Source organism: Tasmannia lanceolata, unplaced genomic scaffold (genome assembly GCF_043159265.1).
Source record: "Tasmannia lanceolata isolate RefF3 unplaced genomic scaffold, GAP_Taslan_0.1 ptg000008l, whole genome shotgun sequence".
In the NCBI taxonomy this organism is placed as follows: domain Eukaryota; kingdom Viridiplantae; phylum Streptophyta; class Magnoliopsida; order Canellales; family Winteraceae; genus Tasmannia; species Tasmannia lanceolata.
The window spans coordinates 66,968,462-66,985,453 of NW_027518685.1; the positions used below are offsets into that span (position 1 = coordinate 66,968,462).

The 16,992-nt window shown below is 38.5% G+C and overlaps 1 protein-coding gene across 2 annotated transcripts; it reads right to left on the reverse strand.

The window, feature by feature from the left end:
- Positions 1-3,439: 3,439 nt before the first annotated feature.
- Positions 3,440-7,397, reverse strand: LOC143883759 (receptor-like protein 56). 2 transcript variants are annotated; one of them, XM_077387078.1, is made up of 3 exons: positions 6,938-7,397; positions 6,633-6,710; positions 3,440-3,562 (listed from the first exon to the last, which is right to left on the reverse strand). In XM_077387078.1, exons 1-3 carry the CDS (start codon positions 7,347-7,349, stop codon positions 3,534-3,536), a joined length of 519 nt encoding a protein of 172 aa, XP_077243193.1. In that variant the 5' UTR covers positions 7,350-7,397; the 3' UTR covers positions 3,440-3,533. The 2 variants fall into 2 exon arrangements, with proteins under 2 accessions (XP_077243193.1, XP_077243192.1); XM_077387077.1 differs by lacking the exon at positions 3,440-3,562 and adding an exon at positions 4,234-4,524.
- Between the last annotated feature and the right edge of the window lie 9,595 nt (positions 7,398-16,992).

Sequence of the window (16,992 nt, forward strand, 5' to 3'; positions counted from 1 at the left end):
TGCGGGTCCATTGGCCCACACATAATATAAAACTACTATGGAGGCAAGTTGGGGCTTTGAGGCATGCAGGCATCATCGCAGGGAAGTTGGTGGACATGAGAGTCACACCTTTGATTGATCTAATCCGTTTATTTCGTTAGCGTTTAAAAGGCAAATTGTGAAACAAAGTCGAAAAGAATTGTGCGACTCTTACACTTTCTCATTTGCATGTGTTTCCCATTTACATGCGTTAGGGAATTCAAAGAGGCAATGGACATTTATGGAAGAAAGAGGTCTTTTGGAATTCCGACTGAGACACACAGGTTAAATTTCTAATTAAGTGCCGTAATAAATTAACCAAAAAAATGCCTGTATGGAAATTGAAACTGTCTCAAGACCTGGGTTGGGGTGCGACTTGGGTCGATTTATGGGGTTCGGGTTTCGGGAACTTATTCGATTTTGGGGAATTATGTCCTGTCAAACTGGGGTGTCTACAATATCCAACTCTAGAATTCGAAGGATGAGGAACAAGGTAAGGGGAAAAAAATAATTTTAACTAGCATATGGATCTTGCCCAAGGAATTGAAATTAGAAGGAAACTCAGTTTCCTAATGTAATAATGGAAATTTAAGATGAAAACGTAGCAAATATACTTAGAGATATAACTAAATATGTGCTTATTGTTGTAGTGACTACTCCTAAGATTTTTTTTCTACAATTCACAATCTAAAAATGGGGAAACATTTCTAAAGATCGAGTGTTATTTAACTCTATTCCACAAGAACACAGGCACTTTCTGTCCTGGAAGGATGAAGGAATGCTCTTATACATTGAATTCTCTTCAATATAGTAAGTAATAAGGATAAGAACTATGGCGAAGTACTCCTAATCAACTAAGTTTCTTAATCTAAATAATTAATTAATCAGTACCCAATAATCCAACGGTCAGATCTTAATGGATATGATATATTCTAACATATATTAGACTAGAATTCGGGGGCCCATGCTATGCATGAGTGCAAAACAGTGGGGCCATGCTCCGCTGTTTTCCATTCGATCAATGTCCACCATCGCCTTTTTTTTTCAAAACAGAGATCTAAGGAGGTATGTCCCTCGTATAACAATGAGGTGTGTAAGATCCCACATCGAAAAGCGACAGAATGTTCCTAGACTATATATGTGGATTCTCCTTCTTCATATGTAGATGTGTTTTCAGCATCTCCAAGGGGCGGGCCCCGTGGAGTGGGTCAGACTCGGTTAGTGCTATTGGAAAATAAAACCGAGGAGGGTAGAAGACCCAGAATCGAACAATATTTACAACGTGGGGTCGAGGCGTGACAAGGTGCATTTATTATCTCGCTAAAAGATGAATCTTTCCTAACTATAGCTTTTTTTGCTCCCACGTGTACCTTCTGCATGAGATCAATATTGTTGATCTATCTGGTGACCGAAAGTTTTTTTTTTTTTTTAAATGACAATTTATTTCAATCTTTCAAACATCTTTACAAGGGTTGCGACCAGGAATCCTAAGTACCTCGAATACCCAAAGACTACCTCTAAACCTCCGCAAGTTTACTTATGTTACCAAAAAGACCTAAGATTCTGACAATGTCCCTAACGCTATGGAAACCACCCTACTTTCAGAAAATTCCAGCAGCAACTCATCTTTAGACGGATCACCTATGCCGAGCACTTCTCCAACTCCTCCAGGATGTGCTGGATTTGGAAATCCGGCATTTCAATGAGGAGATCCTCCGGAACCCGATCCAAGAATCCAGGAATTTTTTTTGCTAGCAATCATTTCCCCCACCAGCTGGATGCCCACCACCTTGTTAGCTTCCCAGTTCTGCCTCCTCACCACTCTTTCTTCGTTCAAGATTAGTTTGAAGAAAGGATGTTTATGCAACGGCGAGTGGGTGTCTTTTGACCGTGTCTGTCCCATAGAGGCTATAAAGTTTCCAAGGGCAATCTTGGCTCTTTAGCTTAAATAGTTTCCATTGCTCCCGGAGAAGATCTCCCAACATCTCTTTATCGGTTGGGTCATTGAAAGAAGCCCTCTCTTCATCATAGGTCATTGTTCTCATCCTCTTAAGAATTTTTTCAATAACCAAAATCTCCATAAACAACCGCCTACTCCAACTTCCATAAAGAAATTTTTTCAATCGTAGGTGATCGAAAGTTTATCTATCTTATGGATTTGATTTTCATGTGGCGTGGGACTAGCAATAATTAGGTCATCTCATAAAGGACTTGAAAACACTTCCAAAACAGGAATTTTTTTGGAAAATACAGGTGAAAGTGAAAGGGCACTGATAATTCACCCCGCTTCACAATAAATTCACCCCCCCCTTAGCGATCCTTTAACGCAAAAGGTTAAAGGGACTTATGTATCCAAAGGTAAGGCCAAAGATTCTATTGATCTGAGCATCATAACTTGGCTATATTGCAAAATCATTCCAGTGATCAACAATACTCGAAGATAGGAGCATTTTCAATAGTAGCACATATCATAAAGCAATGTCAATATGATCATCATGGCAAGAGGTACGATCAATTTTCCACATTTTTTATTTGACTTAGATACTAACACAAATTTCTATATCACTTCTATGAAAAATGCTAAAAAAGTCACTCACACCCTGGTTGTTTGAAGCTAAATTTCAATGGTTCTAGCTTTGGCAACCCAGGTTTGACCGGCATCGGAGGCCTTATTAGAGACAAGACTGGTGATACTAAGCGAGCCTTCCCTGGGCCTTTTGGTATCAAGGAATCTAACAAAGCGGAAGTGAGGGCTGCTTTCCAAGACATCAGACTGGTGGCATGGTTTTAAATTTCAGCCGAAATTTCGGAATTCGGCCAAGACCGAAACAAAATTCACAATGAGTCATTTGTTTTACACGGTTTCATTGAAATTCCAAAATTTCATTTTCATGCTTATTTACAAGATTTCCACCTAGATTTTAAATATTCCCATCGAAATTTTAAAGATGTCCACCAAAATTTCCACAGAAATTGTCGAAAAGTCCACCAAATTTGCGGAAATTTTGTAAGCCCAATGGTTCAACGATCACCCCTGTTTTGATTGATCCCAAACCCAAATTGATTGAAATTTATAATCTAATGATTCGCTTGTTAGTATTGTGGATTAAGTTTAGGTCAATATGAGATTACTCCACAAGCAACTCAAATGGAAAGCCTCATGACAAGCACATCAAGGAGTGACAAAGTCCTTCTTCTTTGGTCGATCATATTTCCTCCATTGAGAGTTTTACAGTTTTCCATTGAATTTATTCATAGAATAAAAAAACAGAGCATCACACATTGCTCTGCCTCCATTGTTTTTGTTCCTTGGATCATACCAGGAAAACCATCCCCATCACACGAACTGCAGCTTATTAGGATACTTGAGGAATTCTCTTGGTTTTCATTAGACTTAGAGTTTTAGAGATTTAGCAATTGGAGGAGAGCCTCGTTGTTCGATTCCATAAGTGTTCTTTTTCGCTTTGTTCTGGACGTGCAATCCATTCGGTCCTCTCTGCTTTCATTGCTGGACTTCATCTCTGAGATCTTTCCTCATAAAGATCTAATAGATCAAAATAGAAAATGAAGGAATCTATTCATGTTTTTCATGCAATTTCGAAAGCCTTCCTTGAACAGAATTGAAATGGGGAAAGGAGTCATCTAGGAGGCAATAAAACCACTGTGTTTATACACTACTTAATGGTAGATAATTCGTCTTTGGGAAAACTGATAATTCGTCTTAATGGAATACAGAGTGCTAACTGTTAACAACAAGTATTGTGGATCCTATACTTATTATCTTCTTACATCTCTACAAAACAACAAATCCACTTGATCTTAAAGGATTCAACTTTTGTTTCTTATATTCTAGAAGAACAAAGAAACAGAGTACCACTGACACTCTGTTTTTGAGAAAATTCTATGCTTTTTGGTTGTTCGATCCAAACAGGTATTTGAGAATTGGTATTGATGAACCTTTGATCCATTTTGAGCTGGAAGGAGAAAAGACAGCGTGCTATGTTATCATGAAAATCAATTATGTGGAGTTTGAGCTGCCACCTGCTTGTCGTATCCTGGCTTGAGGCGATAGTTTTCTGAAGCTGAGCTTCGGTCCACCTGAATAGAAAGGCATTCCGGATCTACAAGTTCCGGCTCTCCACTCTGGAATTCTACAAGTTCTAGGTCCTATTGCTCATTCTCTCTGATTTTTATTTTCCCCCCTCCAATACTTGGGTTCAAGTGCTAGATCTGAGTTTCCTAGAACAGGAGAACTCAGAGCTGAAGGTATTCAGTTACCAATTTGATACTTCTTAATATCTTCTTTGGATCTACTTCTCCTCTTCACAATAAACTCGAACCAGTTCAGAGAGTGAAGGAAACCTCGCTGAACTCCAATCCACCTAGCTATTGTCAAACAACAAGTGAATGGATCTAGCCAAATTGAGTTTACTAAGGAGCAATCATTGAAGGAGTTTGTTTCAACCTGGAGCTTGCAAATCTGAGATTGCTTTGCATCTTCCATCACTGAAACACAAATGAATCCCAAAGAATCAAAAGTCCTTGGTTAGAAGAATCTTCAATCTGAGCAGTATTATACATTCGTGAGCATTAATTTCACAAAGAATATAGTGATAGCGAAGCCTCAGCCTGACCAGAATTCTAAAACTCATTTATGAAGAGTGAGTAGATCAAACTTCATCACTGTTGTTGAAAGCTTTGCATTTAGATCCAAGTCTTGAAGATCAGATCTTCAGAGTTTTCCGCTAACCTTTGGGAACTAGTATGACAATTTGATCTAAACGTGGCAATCTACATCAATTGATGTGTGTACAATGAGCAGGTTGATGATAGATTCGAGACAGGGGAGTTTGACACACAAAGTGAGATTTGTGAGGATAGTGGTACACAAGTTGAGATTTCGGAGGATTGTCAGTCTGATGTCGTACATACAAGGAACACTTCATAGAGGATGATGGAGAATGGATGGCATTTGCAGAGGACGACCATATTGTGCCCAGGGGTGTGGGTAGTGGACGTCCTGGATCTTGGGATGACAAGGGACCATTTTGACTTAATAGAGCTTTTCATTCACGATCCTTTTCTGGATCATGATAGAACATTATGGAAAAAACATTTGATTCGTGAGGATAGCCTTGGGACATAAAACTTACTTGAAATTCAAGATGGAGATAAAGACAAGGCACTATCAGAAGTAGCCAGGTGGTGCGATACACCATTGACAACGAGGCAAGGTGTTGACACAGATCGGCCCCGGGCGAAGGGCATCCAGAACCTGTGTCAAGTCTGCCTGGAGAAAGACGTGAGCTTTAGGGAATGCTCTTTTGAAGGTGGAGAGTTCGAGGAGCGCGGGTTTCTTTTTAGCATAGAGTAGTCGTATTTTTACTTTCCTTTATGCGTACAGGGGGTTAAATGTAGTAATGTCAATGTTGTCATATGAGAGGCAATATCGGGTAGAAAGGATGGTAGGGCATAGTCGGTTGGGATGACTGATTGTTAAAAGGCGTTAAAGCACAAGAACACACCATGTGTCACTCAATTGGGAGCTTAGAGAAGGCGAGAAGGGGGGCCTTTGGGCAAGAAGGGACCACATGATTGGGAGCCTTACAAGAAGCCATGTGGAATGCCACCTCAGCAAGCCAGCTGGCTTGAGCTGTCATAAGATGGCAGCAACTTCTAGTAGACTTCTCTTCCTCTATAAATAAGGAGTTTCATTTTTGGCCGTTTTCAAAGGTAAGGTGCTCCATTTCATCTCCTTTATCTTGAATTTCTTTGAATGTAATCAGTCCCACGCTTGTAAAATTTCTCTTTCAAGTCAACTTTGAATCTGCAAGGATCTTCCCATCTCATGTCATTTCTATGTTCAGATGACAAGTGTGAAGAGAAATTAAGGAATCTCCTTTAGCTTCCACCTACTAAATCAGTTCTGCATCCATAGTGAGCAAAATCAGATCCGATCATTTCCCTAAGCGGTCAGTGGGCCAAGAAAAATAGAAACATGTTCTTTCATGAGTTGTTATTGATAAATCCTCATTCATTACAATGTTCCAAGATAGAGTGTGGTGTTTCTCTAAAAATTAAACTTGAATTTTGACCTAAAATACCTCAGTCTATAGAGATTAAAGTTTTTCAGCTTAAGACCCATTTCCTACTCACCTGTTCCACATCACTAATTCTAAATGGAAAAAATCTACTCTTTGATTTTTCACACTGCTTCAACTAACACATAAATGAAATGGCAAAATGCAGAATACCAGGTAAGTCTCCTTTCAGGTTATTCCCATATAAGAACAATTCTTCCAATGCAGAGAGATTGCTCAGCAGACACGATGGAACTGCTTCAAAATTGTTGTAGCTAAGATCCAAATATAGTAGGTTTTTCAAACCACATAATCATGCAAGAAATGAGCAAATTATAGTGAAAACAAGCATTTTACAAATGAGAAAACAAAGAAGTAAAGAATAGATGATGTTTCATACATATCATAAACATGATTCAATTTCCATCCAAAGCATGTTGTTAGAATATGATTCTATCGACTCTTACTCCACTAAATATTTATTGGAATTTTTGTATGTGTGTGAGTTTGTAAGATTCAATCTAGACTCGATACCTGACAAGGATTGGCTGCTTTGGTTTAGCATATTATCCCCAAGACGCAATATCTTTAAGTTTTTCATTTGAATGAACCCTGCAAAAAGGAAGAGACGATGAGAGAGTGAGGTGTTGATGACTATATTTCCTCCCCCTTTATTATAATAATAAAAAATATATGGGCCTCATGCCGGTAATGAAGTAAAAGAAAAATCTGATTTGCTAAACATCCATCAATATCTTTGAATTGCCTAAGAAAAGAGATTGAGGGTTTTTATGCAATTTGAGGAAGTATTTTATAAAATTGGAGGAAACGAGCATTACCTTCTGGCATAACCCATCCACCGATCCGATTAAACCCCAAATCTAGTGACTCCAATTCTTTGAATTGGGCAAACAGAGTAGCATTAGGATACCACAATTCAAACCAATAAGGATACCTTGCACCTGCAAGGTCGATTCGTATCAAAGGATACCTTGCTTTGAAAAGGTCGATTCCTATCACGCGAGATGAAGAATTAGAGCATGATACATCCCCCCATTGACAGCAATCCTCTCCAACCCAATCTTCCAAGACAGGATAAGTAGCATTATTTGGATAGTCGTTGATGGAGTCTTTCAATTGCAAGAGAGCTTTTCTCTCTTCCTCCAAACATGCTTGGCCCCCGTAAAAGCAGCAACACACACTCACAAACAACAACACCCCAACAATATTAAACGCATGTAAACCCCTCATATTTTTAACAAGTTTATCTCCGAACTCCAAACTCCAAACTAAAAGCTCGGCTGTAGTTTCACTCTAAACTTAAACATAGATATATATGTAGAGAAGGAAAGGTGGAAGGTGGATCCAAAGTCTTCCCAGTCTTCGCCACCTCACCGTTCATAAATTTGGACCGTCGAAATGTCTAAAGTAGAAGCTGAGGTCATAAATAAGGAAAAAATGCGTAGTAATAGTGACATCTCATAAAGAGTGAGACCCACAAGTGTGACAGGAAAGGTCGTCTCTTTTTCTATCCGTCTAAGATGAGAGTCAAGAGAATACTTCCACTGCGTGCCTCACACTCTAAATGAGAATTAGATCAAAGACACTTTTGGTCAATCTAGACCGTCAAAAAACTACAGAGCTGTCCATGATACTAATCCCGTCAAACCTACCGATGGATTATCCACAAATTGAAAGTTTGTTTTTCACCAAAAATTGAACAGGTTCAAGTTATTTTTTTCATATAAAATCAAACAATGGAAAAGAAGGAAAAATTGGATAAGTGTTTACTTTCATTTTTCATAAAATTCCTGCAATCCAAAGTCCAAACCGGGCCATGATGATTTGGTTCAGATTGAACAAGGTGGATGGCATATACATATTGCAATCATGGTTTTAAATTTCAACCGAAATCCAAAATTTCGGTCTGAAATTTCGGGTTTCGGTGGAGACCAAAACCGAAATGGGACATAACTAAAACGTGTTATTATTTCGACAGAAATTTCGAGATTTCGGTCGAAATTTCGTGCTAAATTTTAGGGATTTCGACCATTTTTTTATTTTCTAACTATTTTATAATTATCCCAAAATTTCAGGGATTTTCAATAAGAATAAAATATACTTTTTAATTGTCCGTCGGGATTTCGAGCGAAATTTCGATTTTTGTGGGGTCCAAAACCGGTAACGAAATTGAAATTTAAAACCTTGATTGTAATACATGCATGCAAGAAAGATTTCGGTTGGGAAAATGTTTTGATAATTTCACTAACTCATATTGTCTTGTACTATTCAACCAGCTGTCAATGGCTATGACAATTTCAAAAAATGCTATAGAAGCAAATTATGAAATAAAAGACAAGGTAACCTAGTGCAAATATCAAAACACAGCAGTGCCAAAATCAATAGCCTTCTTATAAACTGCATATTTAAAACTGGTGGGACTGATATCTCCACGACAATGTTTTGATAATGAGGACAACCCACATGGTTTTACATTTTTTTAACGAGCTGTACTTTGGTTATTTTTATGAGATATGAGTATTTTTGTCATGAGAGAGTTGCTTTGGGCATTTTTCAAATTTGGTATGAGCTGTCTAATCAAGATCAGTTGATCGGTCGGATTGACCATGGATCAGTCGCGTAGGTGGCCGAATGAACCGTTGGATCGGTCAAGGTCCTACTCGGTCGGGTTGGGCCATGGTTTTGGTCATATGGGTGGTCGATCTTTTGGTCCAACATGCTCCAACGGCTAGTGGTTGAGCGGGTGCAATCCAAAGCGTCAGATCATGGTGTAACAACTAGTGGGTGATAAGGTGTGATGAGGATTGTTGGATTATGTCCCGTCGCGTCCTAATGAACAAAAGCCAAAGGGGGCAATCCGCACCGTGGATCATTGACCTAGCAATTACAGGGGAGGACGGAGGTTTTACACAAACCAATAATCACTCCAAGATTGCTCTGGACTATAGAATCGTGGATTGGAGAGATCTAACGGCCAGATTTCAACCTGCTTTTAAAAGGTACCCTTGTAGGGGTGCAAATCAAATAGAAAGGTTGCCAAATACTCTATTAAAAGAGTAGATAACAGCCTTTGAAATAAAATATAAAAACTACACTTGTGGGACTTGAGTTTGAGTAAATCCATAGCCAAAATTACTCTCTTGGAAGTTTATCAACTTTGTTCTTTGCTTTCTTTTCACAAATCTATTCTAGTGTACTGTTTTCTGCAGAAACAGTAACCGGTGCCTCAAATACTTGTTTATCCAAAGGTGATTTAGAGTTTGTTTCTGCTTAGTGTAAAGCATCAACAAACATTAGATATAGATAACACCGAGCTTCATTGTATTGTGGAGGCAAATTCTTGATACCCCTTGCACACTAACTAGTGGGGGCGAATATTATCTTAAGGAAAGCGACAGCGTGCTTTGAAGCATCTCTTTCTTTTCTATTTCCCACCATCACCACCGACATATTCTCTCCAACAATAACTACTCAATAGGGAGGAGACAAACATTTGATTTACCTCTTAGAATAGTAATAAGTAGTGCATGGTTGCCAACCTTGTAGAGTAGTGGGAGGGGTGTCATTACTAGTATAAAAAGGAAAGAGAGAGAAAAGGCATTATTCTCCAAGCCAAAATCCACATTTTTTGAGAAATTTGGCTTGGAAAGGTGGAAGATGGATCCAAAGTCTTCCCAATCTTCGCCACCTCACCGTTCATAAATCCAAACCGTCCAAACGTCTAAAGTAGAAGCTGAGCTCACAAATAAGGGAAAAACGAGTACTAATAGTGACATCTCATAAAGAGTGAGACCCACAACTGTGACAGGAAAGGTCGTCTCTTTCTCTATCCGTCTAACACGAGAGTCAAGAGAATACTTCCACTGCGTGCCTCACACTCTAAAAATTGAATAGGTTCAAGTTATTTTTGCCTCTAGATGGTCTACAAGAACAGCGTTCTCGACTTTACACCCTCGATCACCACAAGAAAGAATGGTCCGAAATTGAGGAACACCATTTCTGACTACACACCCTCTTTTTCTATCCGTCTAACATGATAGTCAAGAGAATACTTCCACAGCGTGCCTCACACTCTAAATCACTCATCAATAATTCATTCACCTTACATTAAAGGATGGTAGGTCCCACGCTCATTATCATTTTGTGTAACCTTTATTTATTTATTTTCTAATTCTTTAAAGAAGATGCAGGTATATATATATATTACAAAATGCTGATGACACTTTTGGTCAATCTAGACCGTCAAAACACTACAGAGCTGTCCATGATACTAATCCCGTCAAACCTGTCCATGATACTAATCCCGTCAAACCTACCGATGGATTATCCACAAGTTGAAAGTTTGTTTTTCACCAAAAATTGAACAGGTTCAAGTTATTTTTTTCATATAAAATCAAACAATGGAAAAGAAGGAAAAATTGGATAAGTGTTTCCTTTCATTTTTCATAAAATTCCTGCAATCCAAACCAGGCATATACATATTGTAATGCATGCATACAAGAAAGATTTCGGTTGGGAAAATGTTTTGATAATTTCACATACTCACATTGTCTTGTACTATTCAACCAGCTGTCAATGGCTATGACAATTTCATAAAATGCTATAGAAGCAAATTATGAAATAAAAGACAAGGTAACCTAGTGCAAATATCAAAACACAGCAGTGCCAAAATCAATAGCCTTCATATAAACTGCATATTTAAAACTGGAGGGACTGATATCTCCACGACAATGTTTTGATAATGAGGACAACCCACCTGGTTTTACATTTTTTTAACGAGCTGTATTTTGGTTATTTTTATGAGATATGAGTATTTTTGTCATGAGAGAGTTGCTTTGGGCATTTTTCAAAAGGAGATAACGAGGTAAAAACAAATAAGTGCAAAATTTTAAAGTAAACAATTCACGACTGTAAACTTTTATGCCCATTTTACAAATTGACCCTAAAAAGGAAATACATGATGATTGGATTTTTTTCATGGCTCAAAACTGGCAACCTGATTTTAATGGTGGTACGGCTAAAAACAAATAAGGTGCAAAATTTTAATTTTTCAAAAGGAGATAACGACTGTAAACTTTTACACCCAAAATTACAGTCGATTCTATTTCAATCTGGCAATCTGATTTTTGGGGAGTCAACTCGATTCTGTTTCAAAGCGGATCGTACATTCAATTTTATAATCCATAATTGTTCAAAATCAGACCATCCATTGGATTGTTCAATATCTTAATGCAGAATGCTAGGTTGATAACCCATGGACAATATTTATGTGTGGATTACTGGATTATGCACACATGTAAGTAGGAAAAGATAGCGACACTCATATCACATGACCTAGCATTATCAGATGGGAATGAGTTTTTATATAATGCTTAGGAGTAGTTTGTTTTTTTATATTTTAAAAACAAATAGTTGAGCCGAAGTTTGTTTACAGATTTATGAAGAATGATAGATGCAAGGTTGCCCTTGCATAAAGAGCTGGTCCGCTGGAAAAGGGCCGGTTTTACTTAATGTTGTGGGTCAAATCAAGGGACCTTTCCAGCTCTTTATGCAAGGGCGTCCTTGCATCTATCATTCCTCTATATTTAAATAATTCGTTTGGGTCTCCTTAATGTAAGTAGGCTGTGCCCCAAAATTCATCCCCTTAGGTTGATCCTAACCCTCCGATCTGTACCATTTTCTGTAATTTCGTCATTCTGTTGATCCAGGGTTAGGATCATCCCGTGGACATGATTATTGAGGCACAACATATTTATGTTATGGTAATCCATATGAAGGGTTTGGATCTTTGAACAAAGTGGGACCTACTTTTTTTGAAAAATACTCATATCTAAGCATTGACATCATATTTAAAATTTAGAACTATGTTTTCATAATAAATTTCCTATTTGTTGAGTTATACAAAATTTGTATGGGGCAGAGCAAAAACAAGTGCCCGCTAAAAGGATGGTGCCAAGCAGATGTATTTAAAAGGAAAGGTATTTTAGGTTTTTTAATTCCTTATGGTTAAATTTTAACTTTTAATAAAATTCAATAAGTATTATTTTATAAAATATCTAGCCAGGTATCCCCTCGTTGATGGCTTGTGACTAGTAAAAGCATATGGGACCCAACTGAAAATGAAAGGACATCTCCTGTGGACGACTCTCACTCCTATTGAAAGGATAAGAGAAGGACGATGATAAATTCACACCCCTTGTAGGATGACTTGCACCCATTTTACACGTAAGAAAGCGTTATAGTCTGCCAGGAGGTGCGAATTTATCATCTCCCAAAAGATCGAAAATCTTAATTTGTGGGACTTATCATCCTTCGATGGAAGATGAGTAATTGAGACGGTTGTGTATAGTGTGGAGTGCGGGTCGGACTATTTTTAATGTCTTCTAGTGAAAAAGCAGTCTTGTTGATAGAGATTTAAACAATTAAAATTTAATAGTGGATGTCATGTCATATACGCCAAATGACCATCTCAATCACTCGTTAGTAAGTCTCTCCTTACATTCATTGATAACAGGCCCACATGACTCAAAGTAGTCTCCCGTATCTAAAATCCAAGAGATATTTTGGGTATGATCAAGAGAGTATAATTATTTTGTATACCTTCCAATTTGATTTTTTAGGCCGTTTAGCGATTAGAGTTAGGGAGGAGTGGGGTCGGTTCGACTTTTTATTCCTATTACTTTTCTCAATTTCAAAGAGCATGGGTTTTCTCTCTCTCTCTCTCTCTCTCTCTCTCTCTCTCTCTCTCTCTCACACACACACACACACACACACACACACACAAACCCATCTACTTTCTTTTTCTCAGTTTCCATTATGAGTTTTTACATGTTGCCCGACCGTCAGCAGCGTAAAAAATGTACCGCCCTTGATCTTTGATCCAACAGCAGCCCACTTTTTAAGAGGCTGCTGTTGGATCAAAGATCAAGGGTGGTACTTTTGAAGTACCACCTTGACACTAGTTGACGGTCGGGCACCATATAATTTTTCTTCCATTATATTTCTCTCATGAAAAGAACACCCCACCAAATGTCTATGCCGTGCCATATACTCCATATGACCATCTCAATCACTCATTACTAGGTCTCAATCACTCCAGTCTGTGGGACCCTCAAGGGAAGAATGGCACCCCTCAATCTTCACATCCTTACACTCAGAGTGAGTTTGGTTGCACAAAAGCAGGGGAGGCTTAGGGATTTTGCTTGGCATCTGGGTGCATGTCGGCAAAATTCTTCATTCTTGGTTGCAATATAGCATTGAACTCCTTGGAGACTCCCTAACATGTAGCCTGGGTAATTATTGCATGTATGTTGATATGACATTCTTGTGCATTGTAACATACAAGAATTTTGCAAGTAGATGTGGCTCTTGGCTGCAGGTTAGTGGTATAACTGTCAGTGTATTTTCGAAGTAAAAGTGTTTTGAAAGGGTTTTATATAGAAAAGTGCATTTGGTTTGTAAAAGTGGGTGCTTTGGAAAAGTGGTTAAAAGTGCTTTGGGGGGATAGGCCCACATTGGAAGTTCAAAGAGTTGGAAAATGGTATATATAGCGTTATCCACTTTCTCTCTATTGTTTTGTTGCACAATAGGTGGACCCACGACACGGTGCAACGCACCATCCGCACGTGCAGCGTGGTCTATAGGGCACTAGTGGCGCTCTTTTGGTGCACTTCGCATCATCGCTAGGAGCGATTGGAGCGCTTAAAATTTACCAGATTTGATATGAGCCATCTAATCAAGATCAGTTGATCGCTCAGATTGACCATGGATCGGTCGCGTAGGTGGGCAAATGAACCGTTGGATCGATCAAGGTCCCACTCGGTCGGGTTGGGCCATGGTTTTGGTCATATGGGTGGTTGATCTTTTGGTCCAACACGCTCCAATGGCTAGTGCTTGAGCGGGTGCGATCCAAAGCATCAGATCGTGGTGTAACGGCTAGTGGGTGATAAGGTGTGATGATGACTGTTGGATTATGTCCCATCGCGTCCCAACGATCAAAAGCCAAAGTGTGCAATCCGCACCGTGGATCATTGATCTAACAGTTAGAGGTGAGGACAAAGGTTTTACACAAACCAATAATCACTCCAAGATTGCTCTGGACTGTAGAATCGTCGATTGGCGAGATCTAACGGCCAAATTTCAACCTGCTTTTAAAAGGTGCCCTTGTAGGGGTGCAAATCAAACAGAAAGGTTGCCAAATACTCTATTAAAAGAGTAGCAGCCTTTGAAATAAAATACAAAAATTACACTTGTGGGACTTGAGTTTGAGTAAATCCATAGCCAAAATTACTCTCTTGGATGTTTCTCAACTTTGTTCTTTGCTTTCTTTTCACAAATCCATTCTAGTGTACTGTTTTCTACAGAAACAGTAACCGGTGTCTCACATACTTGTTTATCCAAAGGTGATTTAGAGTTTGTTTCCGTTTAGTACAAAGCGTCAACAAACATTAGATATAGATAATACCAGGCTTCATTGTATGTTGGAGGCAAATTCATGATACCCTTGCACACAAACTAGTGGGGGCGAATATTATCTTAAGGAAAGCGACAATGAGCTTTGAAGCATCTCTTTCTTTTCTATTTTCCACCATCACCACCGACATATTTTCTCCAACAATAACTACTAAATAGGGAGGAGACAAACATTTGATTTACCTAGAATTTACCTCCTAGAATAGTGATAAGTTGTGCTTGGTTGCCAACCTTTTAGAGTAGTGGGAGGGGTGTCATTACTAGTATAAAAAGGAAAGAGAGAGCAAGAGAGAAAGATAAAAGGCATTATTCTCCGAGCCAAAATCCACCTTTTTTGAGAAATTTGGCTTGGAAGTTATAAGGAGGGGAGATGGATGCCATGTCACCAGACATGGCTCGGAAGGTATAAGGGTGGGACATGGATGCCATGTCACTAGACATGCAATTATAACCTATGAATCCTGTCTTGTAGTATCCAGAGATTTCGATGCTACATTGGCAACCAAACAAGAGATTTTGCTGATGTGGCACCCAAATGCAAAGTAAAACCCCTAAACTATCCTGGCTTTGTTCAATCAAACACACCCAAAAAGGTGGAATTTCGCTTTAAATTTCTTAAGAGCAGTGCTCTCTCTCTCTCTCTCTCTATCTCTCTCTCTCTCTCTCTCTCTCTCTCTCTCTATGCATTGGGAATGACCCCCCCTCCTTATTCCCCTACTCTCCGAGCCTATGCTGCGCGACCGAAAACTTTCAACGACTATTCTTCGAGGTAATTCCAGGCAAGTCCAATGCTTGTCTCCTCCATGTTGACTACTTATTCCAGTACTCTCCAAGGCCATGCCAAGCAACCAAAGAGACCCTCATAGAAAATAGTCCCACTAATTAGCATTTTTGAGTACTTATTCCAGTACTCTCTTGAGCACGTGTAACGATAGAGGATCTTGTGCTTTTTTTAGCACGGATCCCGTCTTGCTAGCAACCCCCATCACTTTTTATATTGCCTCTCAGCATACGTGAGGGGTGATAGTCTCAATAACTAACATTTGGTGTATCCCATATTTTTTAAGGGAAGTGATATTTTCACTCCCTTTTCATCCTTGGCCACACCCCTTTCTAGTGTTAAAAAAAGTAGTCCTAAATACGCTAGAAAGAGTGTGGCCAAGGACAAAAAGGGGCTGAAAATATAATTTCCCAAAATAATTATGTAAAGAAACTATGAAGATTACACGTGTTATAAATTAGACTCACATTAACACGTGTTATAAATCTCACCTCGGTAAATCTAGACGGTCATACTGTCATAGGCCTACCAAAAGCACATAGAGCCAATGACCGTAACCATCCAAAAGACATTCGTTGCGGAAATGATGGTTTTATCTTCTTAATTGCTATTTTAGGAATACATTGAATAAAAACACCAAAACGTTTTGTTTTTTTTTTTAGGGTTTTTTTAGGAATAGCTACTTTTTCTAATCGTGAATTCTATGGAGAAAGGAAACTGGGTATAGAAGGAGTGCCATGTGGTGCCCCCATGGCGTCTAGAATTCTATTTTACATATATATTATATGATGTTTAGTCCCACATAGACTAAAACTATCCATATGCCATAATTTGAGGCCTATATATTGCACTCAAATCAATACAATTGGACATGTAAGAAAATTCCATGTACAACAAAATTCAGAACGTTGTACAAGAGAATTCAACGTATAAGAGCATTCCTTCTTCCTTGCAAGATAGAAAGTGTTAAATTTTAAAGTGTATTTTTGGGTAGCTTTATTTTATTTTTGCCTATGTTCTTCTAGACAGGAAAGGTCGTCTCTTTTTCTATCCGTCTAACATGAGAGTCAAGAGAATACTTCCACTGCGTGCCTCACACTCTAAATCACTCATCAATAATTCCTTCACCTTACATTAAAGGATGGTAGCTCTCACACTCATTATCATTTTGTGTAACCTTTATTTATTTATTTTCTATTTATTTAAAGAAGATGCAGGTTTATATTATATTATAAAATGAGAATTAGATCAAAGACACTTTTGGTCAATCTAGACCGTCAAAAAACTACAGAGCTGTCCGTGATACTAATCCCATCAAGGTAACTTAGTGCAAATATCAAAACACAGTAGTGCCAAAATCAATAGCCTTCTTATAAACTGCATATTTAAAACTGGTGGGACTGATATCTCCACGACAATGTTTTGATAATGAAGACAAGCCACCTGGGTTTACATTTTTTTAACGAGCTGTACTTTGGTTATTTGCATCTATCATCCCTCTAGATTTAAATAATTCGTTTGATCATATTAGATGATGATAAGTGCATTAATCGGATGATTTGGATTGTTAGATTGATCTAGCCATTCACTTTAATGCATCCAATGGTGTGGCTCAATTGT

What these genes read in the sequence shown, in the direction of transcription:
- LOC143883759 (XM_077387077.1), bottom strand. Translation starts at nt 7,349, where the DNA reads ATGAGGGGTTTACATGCGTTTAATATTGTTGGGGTGTTGTTGTTTGTG. An exon ending in TGGATGGGTTATGCCAGAAG is followed by an intron (nt 6,711 to 6,937) that starts GTAATGCTCGTT and finishes TCCTTTTTGCAG; the next exon opens with GGTTCATTCAAATGAAAAAC. An exon ending in AAGCAGCCAATCCTTGTCAG is followed by an intron (nt 4,525 to 6,632) that starts GTATCGAGTCTA and finishes TTTGTGTTTCAG; the next exon opens with TGATGGAAGATGCAAAGCAA.